The sequence below is a fragment of the Musca vetustissima genome, unplaced genomic scaffold (assembly GCF_032173495.1).
Source record: "Musca vetustissima isolate MV318-11 ecotype Yass unplaced genomic scaffold, APGP_CSIRO_Mvet_v1 utg2887, whole genome shotgun sequence".
NCBI classification, from domain to species: Eukaryota; Metazoa; Arthropoda; class Insecta; order Diptera; family Muscidae; genus Musca; species Musca vetustissima.
Genome location: NW_026884039.1, coordinates 102,502 through 122,350, shown reverse-complemented (window position 1 = coordinate 122,350; position 19,849 = coordinate 102,502). Strand labels below are relative to the sequence as shown.

Genomic DNA, 19,849 nt, shown 5'->3' with positions numbered 1-19,849 from the left:
TGCGTTTTGAGTAGTAAATTCAGTTGTTTTTTTTATTCCTTCACAATTCTATTATTTTTCAATTTACAAAGTTAAAAAAATTCAACTATGACAGAACATGGATTTTATTTTTTTCTTTTGTTGAAAATATAAACAAAACAAAAAGAAGATATCAATTTTTAAACAAGAATTTTAAATATTTGAACACATTCTGTAATTTTTTAATTTTGTTTCGCGATTTTGTTTTGTTCGCTAAGAAATATGGATTCGACGTATTTGGGTATGACGGCTGTACAAAACATTTTGCCAAGTAAGGAAGTTGAATATTTTTGTACGCCTCGTTGAAATTTACAACGTTACCTAAAATTCAACGAAGCGTACAAAAATATTCGACTTCCCCACCATGACAAAATGTTTTGTACGGCCGTATTACCCAAATACGTCGAATCTATTTCTCTTTGCGAACTAAACAAAATCGCGAAATAAAATTAAGAAATTATAAAATGTGTTCAAATATTTCACATTCTTATTGAAAAAAATATATTTCTTTATGTTTTGTTTCTTTTTTCAACAAAAGAAAAAAACAAAACTACGTTCTGTCATAGTTGAATTTTTTCAACTTTGAAAATTTGTACGTCGACGTATTTCGGTAACATTCATATAAATACATGTGTTCTACTTTTGTGGTGAAAAACGTCGAACGAGCTAGTTGAATTTTAGGTAAGGCTGTTAGGAACTTTGTTAGGTAACTTTCATGGTATAATAATAGAAGGTAACAGCAAGTGTTGTTGTACAAAAAACGATACAACAACCACATGGAAATTTGTTGTTGTAAGTTCTGTCAACTCATTTGACAGAAAAATGTAAATAAACAAACAAATTATCATCAAATTATTTTTATTTTGAAAATGAAATATTTTCGAATCCTCAAAATAAAAATTGAAAAGCATGAATGAAAATCTATCAAATTTATATTTCTATCTATTCCACATCTTTCCTATAATTGAGCCATTGCCATATATATGTGTAACACATATGAAAATGCAGGGAATAGCGAGTTATTCCTTGAAGAAAGATTTGCTTCCTCAAACTTTCCCAGCAGGCAGATTGAGTAAATTGAAAACAGGAACACATTTAATACAGAACAATTTTAAATTGTATGCTTTCCCAATTTTCCTGTTGGGTGATTTTTAAAAACATAATTTGTCAAATTCATATTGACACTAGTATTACGTTGGAATCAAATCAGCTGGGATTTGCTGTTACCTTTTATAATTGTACCATGGGTAACTTTGAAAAACATCGAACGAGCTAGTTGAATTTTAGGTAGGGTGTTAAAAACAATATACAATATCCATAATGTTAACAGGAAGGCGAATTAGAAATCTTCTGGTTGGTATTTCGCGATTAAAATGTTGACATGAAGAGAAGACTAATTCATGAATTCACCTTATTTAATGCCATGCATTTTTTTTATTGAAGAGTACTACACAGTAGCAGTACGGCATTATATTACGAGGGGCCGTTAAGTTACAAGAAAAAAGTTTCGGGAAAAATGTGTTGAAAATTATAAAAAAATAATAAAACTATTTATTTGCGCAATTTAATTAGAAAAACTTAAGTGTTTCTAAACAGTACTTACAATCCAACTGCACTACTATTTTAATGAACACAACTGTACATGTAGCATGTTTTGTTTTATTAAATCTTAATATTTGTTAATGTATGAATTATTTGTTAATATTGGAAACCGACTGGTTGCTCGCCATTAAATTGTGTAGGAGGAAACGGCGCTGGGGCAAAATTGGAGGGTGGTCTCCAGTTTGGTGGAGGTGGGGCAGGAGTTCCAGATGGCCACGCACCGGGGGGTAACATCCTGGGTGGAGGAGGAATTCCTACCGGATGTGGCAAAGTTTGAGCCCCACCAATAGGTGGTAAGGGAGGTGGAGGTACAAACGATGCCTGTGGCGGAGGAACTGGCGGAGGAGGTGGTAACATGGCGGATGTATTCGCAGTCGGGGGGGGCGGTGGTGCCAATAATGGAGGGGGTATAATTTGTCCTGGCATAACAGGAATCATATTCGGAACTGGAGCGTCCGCAAATAGCTGATGTGGTCTGTCGGCATGTGAAGACGGGTTTTGTGCGGCTAAAAGCCTTTCTGCTGCTGATCCATGACGCTCACCCTTCGAATCCCTTTTAAAAGCATACGACACAGATATAGGTCGGTTACAAAGATATTGCCCATTCATCGCATCCATCGCTGCATCCGATGCTTCAAAACTAGCAAAATTTATAAAAGCAAAGCCCTTCGAATTGCCCGTTTCTGGATCTCGCATTATTTTTGGTGTTTGCAATATTACACCAAATGCGGAAAAAGTATCATAGAGCAATTTCTCGTCAACTTCTGAGTCTAGGTTTCCAATGAATATGTTAGCACCCACATCCAAATTCTTTTGATGTGCTGATGCCTTATTCACTCTTATTGGCTTTCCATATAATTTTATCATGTTCATTATTTTTATAGCATAGTCCGCATCATCTTCACTTAAAAATTCAACAAAGCCATAACCTTGGTGCATTTGTGTGACTCTGTCCTTAGGCATGTGCACGTTAACTACAATTATAATTAACAATAATCCATGTACGACTGTATATAACGATATTTACTTACCAACAGGTCCGCCCTGTACAAAAAGTTCCCACAACAAGGTTTCAGAGACTTTATCATCAAGACCGCCAACATATATGGTGGCATCTGAAAGCAAATTTCTAAATATAACTTTAGATATTTATATACATTTACTTACCTTGATTCCTTTCGGCTATGGGTCCAGCTGCCATTAATAAATTTACCAAAATTCAACAATCCAAATAAAATGCTTTACTGCGTATTTTTCTTCTTCTGCACCTAGAGTTACTAGAGTTGGGTAGTTCCGGAACGAACTAGTTCATTGGAACTATTCCGAGAAAGGAACGAACGGAACTAGTTCCAGTTGTTTAATTAATATAATTCCTTTCTCTGATCCAGTTCCTTTTTTGAACTATTTGAAGCAAAGGAACTGTACGGAGCATAGGAACTATAAAGAGCAAAGGAACTATATGGAGCAAAGGAATTATATATGGAAAAACGAAAAAAAGAATGATGAAAGAGAGAGATTCAAAAGAACTATGTAGGAGTCGGAACTATATGGAGCAAAGAAATTGTATGGACTAAAGGAATTATATGGAGCAAAGGTACTATATGGATCAAAGGAACTATATGGAGCAAAGGAACTATATATGGAAAAACGAAAAAAAAATAATAAAAGAGAGAGAGAGAGAGATTCAAAAGAACAGTGGGAAGCCTCCAAGACTCCAGCCTTCATAAAATTCGCTTGTTAATCGTCGTTCTGCCAAGACTCAAGCGACGTCGTACGCAAACCTTCGCCAACAAATGGTCTGTTCCAGTACTTTTTATACCCTCCACCATAGTATGGAGGGTACATTAATTTTGTCATTCCGTTTGTAACTCATCGAAATATTCATTTCCGACCCTATAAAGTATATATATTCTTGATCAGGGTAAAATTCTAAGACGATCTAGCCATGTCCGTCCGTCTGTTGTAATCACGCTATCTTCTGAAGGAATTGAGATAGGGTGCTGACATTTTGCATAGGGTTGTCTTTTGTCTGCAGTTCGAAGATGGGATATATCGGTCCACGTTTAGGCATAGCTCCCATATAAGGGTACCCCCAATTTTCGGTATTTTGGGGTTCTTGAGCGCGTTTTTCAAGCGAATTTGTAGTACATGTATCCACAAAAAATTATAAATATATGTCCACTTTTTCTTGTAGCCCCCATATAACTGTACCTCCTAATTTTCAGTATTTTTTGGGTTTTTATCGTATTTTTCACCGAATTGGCTGTAATTTAGTATTTTGAGTTCTTAGCAGGTACCAAATCTCTCCACAAAAAAATTTAAATATAGGTCAATTTTTTCGGATATCCCCCATATAAGGGTACCCCCCAATTTCGGTATTTTGGGGTTCTTGAGCGCGCTTTTCAACCGAATTCGCTGCAATTTTGTACATTGGGTTCATATTGCGTACCAAATATCTCTACTAAAAATTATAAATATCGGCCCACTTTTTCTGGTAGCCCCCATATAAGGGCACCCCAAATTTTCGGTATTTTGGGGTTCTTAAGCGCGATTTTCAACCGAATTCGCTGAAATTTGGTACAGTGGGGTCATATTGGGTACCAAATATCGCTATTTAAAATTATAAATATCGGTCCACTTTTTCATTTCAAATACCTGTCAGTATACCTGTGGTGGAGGGTATCCAAAGTTCGGCCCGGCCGAACTTAACGCTTTTTCACTTGTTTAATAGTAAAGCTAGTAAAAGGGAAACATTTCAAGTCTCAGAGTACAAAATAATTTGAAAAGTTCGGGAACGCAAATCTAGTAAACATGCCAATTCTTTTAGGTTTTGGAACGGAGCTAAAATAAAAACCACGATTGAAAAAATTGAAAAACGTTCCACCTGCTAACGAATGGGAGGAGAAGACAAAATGGCCGATAAAGATGAACTCAAAATGGTATAACCGAAAGTTTACGAATGAGGTGGGATGACTAAATGGAAAATGGAAACCGTGTTGTTTACGAATGAGGTTTAGGCAAATTATGATTAGGGATAAGTAAATCGACTTTCGATTAATCGACTTTTTGTATTGAAAAGTCTAATGCCATGTACAGACGAGCGTTGTTCCCTCTCTCATTCGTGGTTCGACTCTTAATTATGAAGTAATTACATAGTTCAAAGGAACTACCTTAAGGAACTAGTTCCTTTTTAAAAAAGAAACGAGAATGATCGATCCGCTACGTGAACTAGATTGCCCAACTCTATAATTAATCCTGCGTATTTTTCTTCTTCTGCAAACACTAGAGTTGGGTAGTTCCGAAACGAACTAGTTCATTGGAAATATTCCGAGAAAGGAACGATCGGAACTAGTTCTAGCTCTTTAATTAATATAGTTCATTCTTCTGATCTTGTTCCTTTTTTGATCCCGTTCCTTTTTGATCTCGTTTCTTCATTCCTATATTCTTCATTCCTTCTCACTCGTTTTTCAAATTAATTTATTATTGTGTAAATAATAAACTTATTTTATTTATTTAAAATATGTTATTTATTTATTAAAAAAATATTTTGTGAATTTTTTTTAATTTTTGAACAATTTTCAACTTTTTCATCTATTAACAAATCTACACAGAATTATGAGGGCAAAAATAAACAAAACGACCGATTAAAGATAGATTCAAAGGAACTGTATGGAACTATATTAAGGAACTGGTTTATTTTTAAAAAAGGAACGAGAAAGATCGCTCCGCTTCGTGAACTAGATTACGCAACCCAAGCAAACACCATGATGCATTAATAATAGGTATGTCTGTTTACTCAATAGTTGGTACCAAGGTAGATATACAAGGTAGCCGCATCGGCGAATTTCTAGAACAAACATCGGTTGTTGTATTTTGATATGTCAAAAATATTTTGCCAAAACAAACAGATTGACAATATTTTTTACACAAATTCTTGTAGAAAATGTTAATAAAAGTATTGCCAAACAAACTCTTCGAAATTCGGAGATTTTCATTTATAATTTTGTTTTTTTAATTTTTTGGTTCAACATTACAACAAAATTTTTGACATTTATTTGCACCAACAGCTGGGCCGATTGCGACTACCTTATTAAATATACCTTGGTCGGTACCATGATGCAATAATAAGGTGATGTATCACAACAACAACCTTTGTCAAACTTTTCCATATAACATTTCAAATGGTTGGCAACACTGCACTCGAATTCAAGTAGAAATTACCCACTTTGACAGTTAATCAAGACATCAGCTGCGCTAAATGGACTACCTATTTATTTAGCATTGGTACCAACCATAATGCAATAATAAGGTAATGTATCAAAACTAAAACGTTCGCTTTGCCTCGATTATCTGTCAAACTTTTCGAGGCGAATATTAGCGGCAAATTTAGTTGAAAATTCCCTCCAAACTGTCAAAATGGTCAAATATGAAAGCATTTTGTCAGCACGGGTGAAATCGCCTGGCCTTATCGGACTACCTTAATTTTGGGCCATGTACAGTAACAATTTGTACCAGCCATTATGCAATAATAAGGTGATGCATCAAACAAAAACCTTTGTTTTTGTCTCGACCATCTGTCAAATTTTTTCTTATAATATATCACATGGTTGGCAACACTGTACATCAAATTCAAGTAGAAATTACCCACCAAAACAAAAACCTTTGTTTTTGTCTCGAAAATCTGTCAAATTTGCCCTTATAATATTTCACGTGGTTGGCAACATTGCACATTGAATTTAAGTAGAAATTACCCATATTGACAGTTAATCGAGACATCAGCTGCTCTAAATGGACTACCTATTCATTGTGCCATGGTACCAACCATGATTCAATAATAAGGTGATGTATCAAAATAAAAACCTAGTTTTTGTCTTGACCATCTGTCAAATTTTTCCTTATAATATTTCGCATGGTTGGCAACATTGCACATCGAATTCAAGTAAAAATTACTCACTTTGACAGTTAATCAAGACATCAGCTGCTCTAAATGGACTACCCATGGCACAATGAATAGGTGATGCATCAAACAAAAACATTTGTTTTTGTCTCGATCATCTGTCAAATTTTTTCTTATAATATATCACATGGTCGGCAACACTGCACATCAAATTCAAGCAGAAATTACTCACTCTGACAATTAATCGAGACATCAGCTGTTCTAAATGTACTAACTATTTATTTAGCATTGCTACCATCCATGATGCAATAATAAGGTAATGTATCAAAACTAAAACGTTCACTTTGCCTCCACCATCTGTCAAATGTTTCCATATAACATTTTACATGGTTGGCAACATTGCACATCGAATTCAAGTAGAAATTTGTTGCGTACCGCCTACTGCGGCTCCTGGTGGGGTTCCAACCAGCTCAGTCGGGGCACCGCTTTAGGGGTGAATTCCCAACCCGTCCACCATCAGCCCTAGGGGTCGAACAATTAAGAAGGAAAACGAAAATAGAACAAAAAAACAACAATACAAAAACGACAACACACATACGACCATAACGAGGGAATTTGGTGTCCATTATTCCCGCACTTCGCCCGCCCAACCTTGACCCTTCTCGTCCTCATAAACACTTAATTTTAAAGGGCCCCTGTTTCCACACACACTCACCTTACTGCAACATCGTCCAATCTTCCTCCCTTACAGAAACCAATTAGCAATTCATATTAATCTATACATTCACACATAAACAATATTTATTAATTTCATTATTTCTTGATTACTTAAACCTAACATAAACACATAGTCAATATTCTGAATTCCTAACACCTAAAGCTATCGATAAGTCACTGTTTCAGACTACCCACGCAATCTATTGAAACGGCTCCTTCTGGCCACTCTATTATATTATTACCTCACCTAAAAGAGCTCTCTTAAGTCGTTATAGGGGAGATTACCAATTGGTCCCCAAATAGGCAAATGCAAGTTTCCAATAAGACATTTGGGGTAACCCTACACTTGTCGCATTTGTTAGGCGTTAAAAATTCTCACAATTTCAAATCTTAGATATTAATCACTAAATACTAACACATAACATAATTAATCTAACACTTAAAATTTAGTAAATATGTTTTTGTTTTGTTTTTTTGATTTTTTCGTTATTTTGTGATTTTTTTTTCTAATTTGGTCTTTGATTAATAATTATTAATTTTTTGTTTTTACTTCCAGATTTCAAGGCGCTCAGGCTCTTGGCATTTAAATTTCGACAAAACAATGGTTACCTGGTTTCCAGATACTTATTTTTCCAGGATTTTTTTGGACGGAAAGACACATCAATTTATTGGCCAACTACGTCCAAGCTTGCGTTGACGTGCTGTCTTCACTTTGGGCTTAACCGTCTTCCAGCCAATTATTCTACGGCTAAAACCGTGAGCCACATAAATCTTTTTGCCGAATATTTCCCAAAATAAAAAATCGGATGACCTCCTCCGTGCAACGACTTGCCTTTCTAGTTGATGAGGATGTTGGCGAGATTTTATTTTGTTCGCTCGCAGGCATAAGGCACTCAACAATAAAAAACAAACACAAGTCTTAATAAATTTTGGGGATTTTTTGTTTATCTTGGGGATTTTTGTTTTTTTTTTGTTTTGAAAATTTGTTATAAATTATAGTCTCTCGACCAAACACCAAATAAATTTGCTCGAATTTCCCCCCCGTTATGCCTTTTATACCCCCGCAGCCAGATGTCATTTTCCCACTTTTCTGGGATTCTCGCGCATTTTCCGACATTTATCATTTTTCCTTTATCTCACCTCTTGATCCCTACATCTCGACAGGGTTGTATTTGCCAGGCCTAAATTTCAGACCAGATGGCAACGCATGAATTTCTCAACCGCTGTACTGAGCTTACTGTATCCGGCTCACTTTTTTCTGGCCGGCAGCAGCAAACACATCATCTCGGGTAATTGCTGCCGGTTGTGTTTTTTTTTTTTTATTTTATTTTTATTTTTATACAAAAAATTATTTTCACATGCAACAAATTATTCACTTTGACAGTTAATCAAGACATCAGCTGCTCTAAATGGACTACCTATTCATTATGCCATGATGAATAGGTAGTCCATTTAGCACAGCTTGATTAACTGTCAAAGTGGGTTATTTCTACTTCAATTCGATGAGCAGTGTTGCCAACCATTTGAAATATTATATGGAAAAGTTTGACAGATAATCGAGGCAAAGCGAACGTATTAGTTTTGATACATTACCTTATTATTGCATCATGGTTGGTACCAATGTTAAATAAATAGGTAGTCCATTTAGCACAGCTGATGTCTTGATTAACTGTCAAGGTGGGTTATTTCTACTTCACTTCGATGTGCAGTGTTGCCAACCATTTGAAATATTATATGGAAAAGTTTGACAGATAATCGAGGCAAATCGAACGTTTTAGTTTTTATACATTACCTTATTATTGCATCATGGTTGGTACCAATGCTAAATAAATAGGTAGTCCACTTAGCGCAGCAGATGTCTTGATTAACTGTCAAAGTGGGTAATTTCTACTTGATTTCGATGTGCAATGTTGCCAACCATTGAAAATGTTATATGGAAACATTTGACAGATGTTGGAGGCAAAGTGAACGTTTTAGTTTTGATACATTACCTTATTATTGCATCATGGATGGTAGCAATGCTAAATAAATAGTTAGTACATTTAGAGCAGCTGATGTCTCGATTAATTGTCAGAGTGAGTAATTTCTGCTTGAATTTGATGTGCAGTGTTGCCGACCATGTGATATATTATAAGAAAAAATTTGACAGATGGTCGAGACAAAACAAAGGTTTTTGTTTTGGTACATCACCTTATTATTGCATCATGGTTGGTACAATGTCCGTTAATCGAGACATCAGCCGCGCTAAATGTACTACCTATTTATTTAGCATTGTTACCAACCATGATGCAATAATAAGGTAATGTATCAAAACTAATAGCCTAGACAGACGACAGCCTTAATTTGCATTAACAGTCTTAATTCAAATTAACTTGTACATTATCCTCATTTTTATGTGTCGTAAATGCACAAAATCAAACTGAATTTATACTGAATTAAACAATTCTAATATGGCAATGCTGAAGAAAATAAATTGATTGTTGTCAAATTTGTTTACGTTTATGAAAAAAAATATTACAATAAAAGCAAATTTCAAAATTTTTTCAAATCGGGAGCTTTTTTACTACCATTTTAGCTGTTATCCTTCCATTCAGTTATGTATCTATTTCATAAAGATGTAATCCCAAAAAATATTGGAAACAATTGTGAACATTTTCATCCTACACACAGACAAACAATAGTTTTGAAACAAAAACCGGTTCATAAATGCAGAAACACGCGTCTGTCAGGGGTAAATATTAATTCAAATTAAGAACTTTTTAATGCAAATTAAGGCTGTCGTCCAAGGTATATTTAATAAGGTAGCCGCATCGGCCCAGCTGTTGGACAAATAAATGTCAAAAATGTTGTTGTAGTGTTGAACCAAAAAATTAAAAAACAAAATTATACATGAAAATCTCCGAATTTAGAAAAGCTTTTTTGGCACTACTTTTATTAACATTTTCTACAAGAATTTTTGTAAAAAAAATCTTGTCAATCTGTTTGTTTTTGCAAAATATTTTTGACATATCAAAATACAACAACCGATGTTTGTTGTAGAAATTCGCCGATGCGGCTACCTTGTATATCTACCTTGCTGTCGTCTGTCTATGGTATAAAACGTTCGCTTCGCCTCCACCATCTGTCAAATGTTTCCATATAATATTTTACATGGTTGGCAACATTGCACATCGAATTCAAGTAAAATTTACCACTTTGGCAGTTAATCAAGACATCAGCTGCTCTAAATGGACTACCTATTCTTTGTGCCATGATACCATCAATAGACACGGTCGCTTTTAAATTAGGTGCATCCACAGATACTCAAGATACGATTTTATTCAAAAACAAAACAAATTATAGAAGTAGGGGATTTTTATTTTTTTGCTTACACTAAATTAGAAAATATATCGAAAAATGGAAGAAGACAACAGTGAAACCGATTTGTTCGAAGCCCCTCCAAAGAAAATGAAAACAGAATGGTCAAGAAGTTATTCAAGCAAAGCTATGGAAATGATGAAGAAGATGGGATATGAAACCGACAAAGGTCTTGGAAAGCAAAGTCAAGGTCGTCTTGAACCAATTGTAGCATTTCAACAGGATGGTAGAAAAGGGTTGGGATTAAAGCAAGGTACCTTTCTTGCCCTAGGAGATAACTCAGATATTACTACGGAGGAAATACTTATTCCGGAAGAGGTATCTTGGATTTCAAGTCAAAATAATTTTTATTTTACGTTCGAAGACCTCATGAACTTTATAAAATACGGCGCACATAAAAGAACATTAGAAGGAGAGACACAATTTGTGGAACCGGATATACTCGATGGTATATTAAATGCCAAAAATGTATTTGATAATCTAAATGAAGTAGATTTAAGAAGAGCGCGCTCCCGTAGTAATCCGTTTGAAACCATACGTAGTTCGATATTCCAAAACAGAGCAGCAGTTAAAATGGCAAACATCGATTCGATGTTGGACTTTATGTTTACCAATCCTAAAGATAAGAAAGGTAACTCGTTAATAAATGATAATGATCTGCTCTACTTTGCCGATGTATGCGCAGGTAAATATAAATGAAATACATTCTTCGCAATACACATAATTTTCTTTACTTGTGATATAGGTCCCGGAGGATTTTCTGAATACATTCTATACCGAAAATCATGGGAAGCTAAGGGGTTTGGTTTTACCTTGAAAGGCCCTAATGATTTTAAATTGGACAAATTTTTTGCTGGGTCTCCCGAGTCTTTCGATCCATATTATGGTGTAAATAATGATGGCGACGTGTACGTAGAAGCAAACCAGGATTCGTTTAATAACTATATTCGCAAACACACAGTCGAAGGTGTCCATTTCGTAATGGCAGATGGAGGATTTTCTGTCGAAGGAGAAGAGAATATTCAAGAAATCTTATCTAAACAGTTATACCTTTGCCAATGTCTAACAGCGTTAAAAATACTTCGCAACAATGGAAGCTTCGTATGTAAATTGTTTGACATATTTACCCCATTTAGTGTGGGCCTAATTTTTTTGATGTACAAATGCTTTGACCAAATTTCTATAATTAAACCAAATAGCAGTAGGCCAGCAAATTCGGAAAGATATTTAGTATGTAAGTGGAAAAAACCCGAACTGATCATATATGCCAGTATCTAAATAACATCAATAACATACTAAATCAGAACAATAATGAAGATGTACTAGAAATCGTTGATATGGATCTTATTAGAGAAGACTTGGCTTTCGTGGATTATATTAAAAAATCGAATGATTCCATAGGAAAAAATCAAATTCATGGGAAGCTAAGGGGTTTGGTTTTACCTTGAAAGGCCCTAATGATTTTAAATTGGACAAATTTTTTGCTGGGTCTCCCGAGTCTTTCGATCCATATTATGGTGTAAATAATGATGGCGACGTGTACGTAGAAGCAAACCAGGATTCGTTTAATAACTATATTCGCAAACACACAGTCGAAGGTGTCCATTTCGTAATGGCAGATGGAGGATTTTCTGTCGAAGGAGAAGAGAATATTCAAGAAATCTTATCTAAACAGTTATACCTTTGCCAATGTCTAACAGCGTTAAAAATACTTCGCAACAATGGAAGCTTCGTATGTAAATTGTTTGACATATTTACCCCATTTAGTGTGGGCCTAATTTTTTTGATGTACAAATGCTTTGACCAAATTTCTATAATTAAACCAAATAGCAGTAGGCCAGCAAATTCGGAAAGATATTTAGTATGTAAGTGGAAAAAACCCGACACTGATCATATATGCCAGTATCTAAATAACATCAATAACATACTAAATCAGAACAATAATGAAGATGTACTAGAAATCGTTGATATGGATCTTATTAGAGAAGACTTGGCTTTCGTGGATTATATTAAAAAATCGAATGATTCCATAGGAAAAAATCAAATTCTGGGATTGAAAAAAATTACGGCATTTTGTAACAATACACAGCTTAAAGAAATAAGACAATCCGAATGTAGAAGAAAATGTCTTGATTTGTGGAAATTACCGGATAAATTAAGACAAGCTCCAGAGAACAAATCTGTTGAAAAGTTTGTTGAAGACTTTCTTAGTGATTGGTTTGAGGACAAATTGTTTTTTCACTCAGCATCAGATGAACTTTTGTCAGTGGATGACCTATCAAAAAAGATAGATAGTGTCTATGACTGGTATTTTGTACCAGTAGGAAGAAGAGAAACTAACACAAACGCCAGCAGTTTTTTTATTTGTACAACCCGGGGCAAGCTGTTCCGATACACTGATATGAGGAAATGGGAACCAGTTGAACATATGTTTGAGATATCACCCAAGTCACTTTTTTATGGCGAGCTAGTTTTTGAATACAACGGAGAAGGCCGTACACAAACACGGATTTGTTGTCTTCACATTATCGACGGTATTATTCTGGGTGGAAAAGATATACGAAGACTGCCTTTAAGCGAACGTATAAAAATGTGTGCAAAATTTGCAAAAAGCGTTAATAAACCATTCAAAGAAGGCAATGTGCTTTTAGTGCGCAGCAAAAGACTTTATAAACTGCGAGAATTAGAAACATTTTTTTCTGAAATGAAACATTATACACTAAAGGACAATTCATCTCGTCTAGGAATTTCTCTAAACAACGGCGAAAGCAAATTCTTTGTTCCTGGTGGTTTATTGTTTTTGTGTGAGATATGTCATAACTTTACATCAAAAATTTCCAAATCACGAAATATGCTTTACTACATTGATAAAACAAAACATAACTCTTACTATAAAGATCAGATGCCAATCGAAGTACAAAACATTTTGTATGCTTCATTTCGCAACACATTCGCAAGAAGATTAATTTGGAAATGGACCAATACATGCCAGGTGGAAGAAAATAGCATAAAAGTGGATAAAACGGTACTATATCGTGATGACCTTAAGCACTTCATTTCTAATAGATAAGTTTTATATACACAAAAAGTGTAGAAATTCACACAATTTTGTAATATAACAAATAAATTTATTTTATAAAAAAACATAAATGCTTTATTGAAATTTACCTGTACTGGTCAATATTGGAAATTTTTGGATTAACTGAACTTTCGTTGCAATCTTATTGAATTGATGAATTTTAAAATATTGGTAAGAAGGAATTTATGGTTTGTGGATGAATCAATGGTTATGTCTGCATACTTTTCCAGTAATAATTACTCAGTAAGTTATTTTGTGGAAATAAGTGACATCCTTCTATTCAAACAATCAAATTACAAGAAGTAAAAAAGACAACATTTTGTCCAAATTTTCCAAGTTGTTGAAAACTTGCTTGCTTGTACAAAACTTTACTGAGTAAATTTTCCCAGTAAGTTTTTCAAAATAGCTCTCTCAATTCAATATTTTTTACTGAAGTTTTGTGTAAAAAAACAACATTTTGTAACTATTGTTACAAAATATCGAGTACGCAGACAGACTTAATATCTAAATCGTATTTCCGACTCGATTTTGAAAAGAAGTCCATTTTCATTCATTTTTCACTTTTTTTCACTATCGAGTAACCAGACACAACTATATTTACTGTATTTGGTTCAAATAAAAATATTTTTTCAAACAATAAATTTGACAGTTAATGATGTCTTCGAATTCGCCTCCTTGTTAACCTTATGAATCAATGCAAGGTGTATTTAATAAGGTGTATGCATCAGATACAACAACAAATATTTTACAAAAACAACATTGTTGTTATAGAAATTAAATTGTCATGCTGACAATCAGTTTTTGACAAAAATAAACAAAAACCATTATTAATATATTTTTGTCAAGAAATATTATTTGACGAATGATTAATGAATTTGTGTATTATTGGGTTATTGGCGGTTTTAGGTCAGTGAAAAAAAGTTTAAGACCTGGTCGCGATTAATTTTAAGTTTCCCACATGATGTTTCCTTGTGATGTTGTTTATATTGTGAATTACAATCTATTTTTCTATGGAGTAGTGCCTTTCAATTTTGTTGCCTTCTTAAAGAAAATTGAGCGACATAAATCCCTTGCCAAAGACTAAATCATGGAAATTGTGTTGACCGTATAAAATCTTTCCATAGGCGTATTTAAACTTCGCCGAAAATTGTAACAAGCACCAATGGATCGATTCCAATAGGCTAACATAATCTCCTCCATTTTATGAGTATAATGAATTTATGGACAGATTTCCACACATATCGTAAAATATGTGGACCATTCGACGAACGGGGTTATAACTGATTTAAGCCTACGTTTCCTTTCCGTCCGCCTCATGAATGTAGATTTCTTGAATTTTTATTATTGAAAAAGACTAAATTTAAGGGCCATTTTTGAAATCGAAATGTAATATTTGAAATGTTTTTGACAATTTACTTTACAAACAATAAAGAAAAAAGTTTAAAACCATATGATTGTCACTTACACCTTATTAAATACACCTTGAATCAATGTGTATTTAATAAGGTGTAAGTGACAATCATATGGTTTCAAACTTTTTTCTTTATTGTTTGTAAAGTAAATTGTCAATAAAATTTTTATATTTTTTAATATTACATTTCGATTTCAAAAATGGTCTTTAAATTGAGGCTTTTTAAATTATAAACATTCAATAAAAATAAATTCATAGAGGCGGACGGAAAGGAAACTTCGGCTCAGTTATAACCCCGTTCACCGAATGGTCCACATATTTTATGTTATGTGTTGAAATCTGTCCAGAAATCCCAGCTACTCATAAAATCGAAGATATTATGTTAGCCTATATTGGAATCGACCCCTTGGTGCTATTCACAATTATCGGCGGAGGTTAAATACGCCTATGGAAAAATTTTATACGGTCAACACAATTTCCATGATTTAGTCTTTGGCCGGGGATTTATGTCCTTCAATTTTCTTTAAGATGGCAAGATTTGAACCTTATGAATAAACCTTGTTTGGGAAATATCAAGGTTTATTCAATGGCTGAAGAATAAATATACAAAAAATATTATCGGACCTTATTATTGGGCCATGTTCTGTATCATGAGGGTCGTACCAAAATTCACGCGTATGTGTACGAATTTATTGACCTCAAAAGTTAAATACATGCATGGTATAATTATTACAAGGTGGGGCACAGCTACCAACTCATTACAATTTTTTCTCACGGTGGCTTGTTCCATCAAACCAAAATACATATTTTGTGTATGTGTGTGTATTGTTTTGAATACTATGTCAAATAAATTCAAAATAAATTGAAATATATTCAAATTTAATTGTTTTTAACACGTTCGTCTGGAAGTAATTACTTTGTTATGGATGAAACAAACATTTGATAATATTCCCTACTGGATTTTGGGAAGAAATCATAACATTTCATTCATTTTTCGCGTTTTTAGTTTTGTGTTGAAAAAATGTCAAATGAACACAAACACTTGTGGTGTATATTTATTTTATTTTTGGCAGAAGAGGCCACACGTACATAGTTGCTTTTTTGTTATTCACCTCAAGCTGCCCTACCTTGTATTATTGTACCATGAATACATGTATTTCAATGAATATTAAAGGTCGTTTACATTAAACCGGATTTGGTTAACCCAGTGGGTTTAAATTTTCAATTCCTTTGAATATATGCCAAATAAATCCTTATAAAGTAGGTTAACCCGGTAAAAAGTTCTAATGTAAATGCCGTATTACCCAAATACGCATTCCGTATAAAAATATAAAGTTGAAAATTTTCAACATAGATTTTTGTTTTTTGAAAATAGATTTTCAGTCATTAAAAATTTTGTTTTTCTATAAATGTAAACATTTTTCAATCAATTAAAAAAAATGTTTTCATCCATTTTCGCCGTTTTCAATTGGCACAGATGCAAATAAAGTCCTTGCGTATTTGGGTAATACGGACGTCTTACAAACTCTGTAAATTGTTTTTCTATACATGTAGACATTTTTCAATCCATTTTCAATTGCACAGATGCAAATAAAGTCCTTGCGTATTTGGGTAATACGGACGTCTAACAAATCCTATAAAGGTGAAAAGGTGAGTATTTTTGTACGGAGCGCAAAAAATTACGACCCTAATAGCTACATTTCTTCATTTTTTGTCAAAATATATTCAATTCAAAAAATAACTATAGTTAGCTTTGACAAACGCATCTCTAAAGTTTTCAATTTTTTAAAAATTCTTATTACATAAAATCGTATCTCAACAATTACAGCCCTACCTAAAATTCAACTAGTTCGTTCGACATTTTTCATCACAAAAGTAGAACACATGTATTTATTTATATGAATGTTACCGAAATACGTCAAGCGTACAAAATTTCAAGTTTAACATTTTCAACTTTGACACTTTTGAAGTTGAATTTTTCTGTACGCCCAGTAGGATTATAGGCAACGTTGTTATACACCAATTAGATATTTTCAATATTAATATTAACGTATGAAATTATACTTCTGTTATTAGGTTGTTGTGATGCAGTAAATTTTCATCACAGAATTGTATAATTCGTATTTTAGGTGTTGCAGTAATATCTCGCATTCTGTGGATCTAATCCACTTGTTGCGATCGTAGTATGTGACGAAAATCTATTTCCAAATATAAATATATTGTTACAAATCTTAATAACGATACCGGTAACCACAGAATCACCAGAAAGAAGGTTTTCAACCCAACGTCGAGTAAAAACGTATCTGAGAAATCAAATGCAAAGCCCATGCTGTTCTTCATTATCTCTTATGTCTATGCATAAATCTGAAGTGAATTTTTTATTTTGGTATATAAATAACATAATAAATAAAATTTTTATTCATCTCATATACGTAGAAAGAATGCATAGAAAATAAAGAATAGAAATTAAACAAAAAATAAAATAAAAACATAACACTACCTTCGAACTTGCTGTGTGTTTGGAATTTAGTGAGAAATATTTTTGTTTGTAAGTTTCGTCGTTAAAATATATAGGAAAATTAGAATATTTTGCAAAAATATGTTTTTACAGCCGATATTTCGTTATCAGCGATATCGTTACAAGCAATGTTCTTTTTTGTGGACTATAAACGGCAGAAATTTGGGGATTTTTGGATTTCGTCGTTATATCCGATGTGTTGATATAAACCTTGGTACAATTAGGTCACAACAACTCATAATTTACTTTCTTTTCATATTCTCCCTAATAATGTTGTAAAATTCATCTTTAAACAAATTGATTTTAGATAACATATTTTAATATCTTTCAAAACATTACATATGCATTCGACTTTGGCTAACAAACCTCAATATGAAAAATAAGTAATTTATAATTTAAATTTTCCCAAAACCAAAAATGTATGCCCAAAAATACCAGAGTTAAAATGTATAGGCACCCCTGACATTATATACCACAAGTGAGTATTGTTTGTTTTGCCACTGAACACGCGTTGTGCGTACATTTCGAAGGAGGATATTTTCATTTAAGGGGACCCCCCCCATTCTCGGGGTCAAAAATTTTGTTGATATAATTCGAATCTACACTAATTAAAGAATGTCCCTACAAATTTTCAAATGAAAATCTCAAGAACTCTTGAAGATATAGCCGATTTATTGTGTCACCATCAAGTGACGGCTGAAGGGCTTCTCAAACTTTAAACGCGTTTTTCTCTAAACATTTTTTTGCGAATGGCGGGCACGATAACTCAAAAACTAATAATCCAATCGAATTCAAATTTTTACACGATTCTCAGTGAGTGTATAGCTATCGTATGAACTAGGATAAAGCCAATCTGTGAAGATCTTCCTTATTTTTTAACTTTGGTTTTGGTAAAAAATTGGCGATTTTCCAAAAATATTCAAAGGTCCGCCATTTTGTTAATTTTAGAGCGAAGTCAATAATCCCAGTTCATACGAGAGCCAGACATGTACTCTTTCTAACACCGTTGGAATTTTCAGATTCCGATGTTCCAGTGAGGAGTTATCATGCCCGCCATCAAAAATAAGGACTTTTCTTTAATTACAAAAAACAACAACAAAACAACAACAAAATTTTTTTGTAAATTATTTTTCTTCTCTTTTAAATCTTCAAATATGTATATATGTGCAAAAGTTACAAATCTTAACAAGCATTGGTATTGATTTACCAGCCCATTGAAAATCTTGACAAATTAAAATCGAGAATGGGTGGGGTTCCCTTTAATTTTGAAAGCTGAATGTTGTCAAAAGTAAAATTATGAAAAAATTGGAATCATAAGTCTGCATGAGACTACCTTGTGTAATTATGCCATGAGACGAAACTTACAAACAAAAACGGTAACATTACATAAAAAGTCACAGATTTTGTATATGATTTTGGCGAAACAGGCCACAATATGAAAAAATCTAATTTGTAAGTTGCTATGGTCTACCTTGAACTCTCGTGTTCACACTCGGAATTTGATTTTGAATCTCCGCCTGTCTCGGAAGGTTGGATAATAAAGTCAGATCCCTTTTTGCCAGTAGGCTGAGAGCTTGTAGCACTACGATCACAGGATGACGACGGGGCGTGAACTATCCCATTGCCTCCAGAATTGTCTGATTGCAATAGATTAGTAGATTGGGTCGGAATTATGTAAGATTTCCGTCTTCGCCAAATTTGTTTTTTTTTTTTAATTTCTTCGCCGCTGTCTACAGTATATTTAACAAGTGTGTCGTCCTCTAACGACATTCATAATATCGTTTCATCGCATAAAACCCACGCCATTTTCCAACTGACAGCCATCCATAATATCTTTAATTTTATTAAGTGTGACAAAAACACGTACATATGTCGTATACCACCGGTACAAAACTTTGAGTACAAAAAATCGCAGTGTACCCCAGTCGGAACATTAAAAATAGTGTTCCGCTCGCTGGAACAATCGTATTGTTTTACATATTGTACACTAAAAACCACAATGTTGCAATCGGGTACACTACTAAAATATTTGTAGTGTTTTTGTACAGGTGGAATATAGTATCTGAAGGTAACTACTTCGATCTGCAATAAACTTTTTATAATGTCGCCTATAAACCATCCCATATAAAAAAAACTTGATATATGATTACTATGTATGTTTATTGACGCTTATGTGTTAATGAGGCCAAGAAAACATATTGCAACTTATATACAATCGCATAATAAAGTTAAATGCTACTACATGCAACT

The 19,849-nt window shown here is 33.6% G+C and overlaps 2 protein-coding genes across 2 annotated transcripts; one reads left to right on the top strand and one right to left on the bottom strand.

The window, feature by feature from the left end:
* Nucleotides 1–1,716: 1,716 nt before the first annotated feature.
* On the bottom strand, nucleotides 1,717–2,821 carry LOC133331024 (splicing factor 3B subunit 4). The gene is made up of 3 exons (XM_061539423.1): nucleotides 2,788–2,821; nucleotides 2,652–2,735; nucleotides 1,717–2,594 (listed from the first exon to the last, which is right to left on the bottom strand). Exons 1-3 carry the CDS (start codon nucleotides 2,819–2,821, stop codon nucleotides 1,717–1,719), a joined length of 996 nt encoding a protein of 331 aa, XP_061395407.1.
* Nucleotides 2,822–10,630: 7,809 nt separating this feature from the next.
* On the top strand, nucleotides 10,631–13,661 carry LOC133331022 (cap-specific mRNA (nucleoside-2'-O-)-methyltransferase 1). Its single transcript, XM_061539422.1, has 3 exons — nucleotides 10,631–11,276; nucleotides 11,337–11,558; nucleotides 12,190–13,661. Exons 1-3 carry the CDS (start codon nucleotides 10,631–10,633, stop codon nucleotides 13,659–13,661), a joined length of 2,340 nt encoding a protein of 779 aa, XP_061395406.1.
* Nucleotides 13,662–19,849: the final 6,188 nt, after the last annotated feature.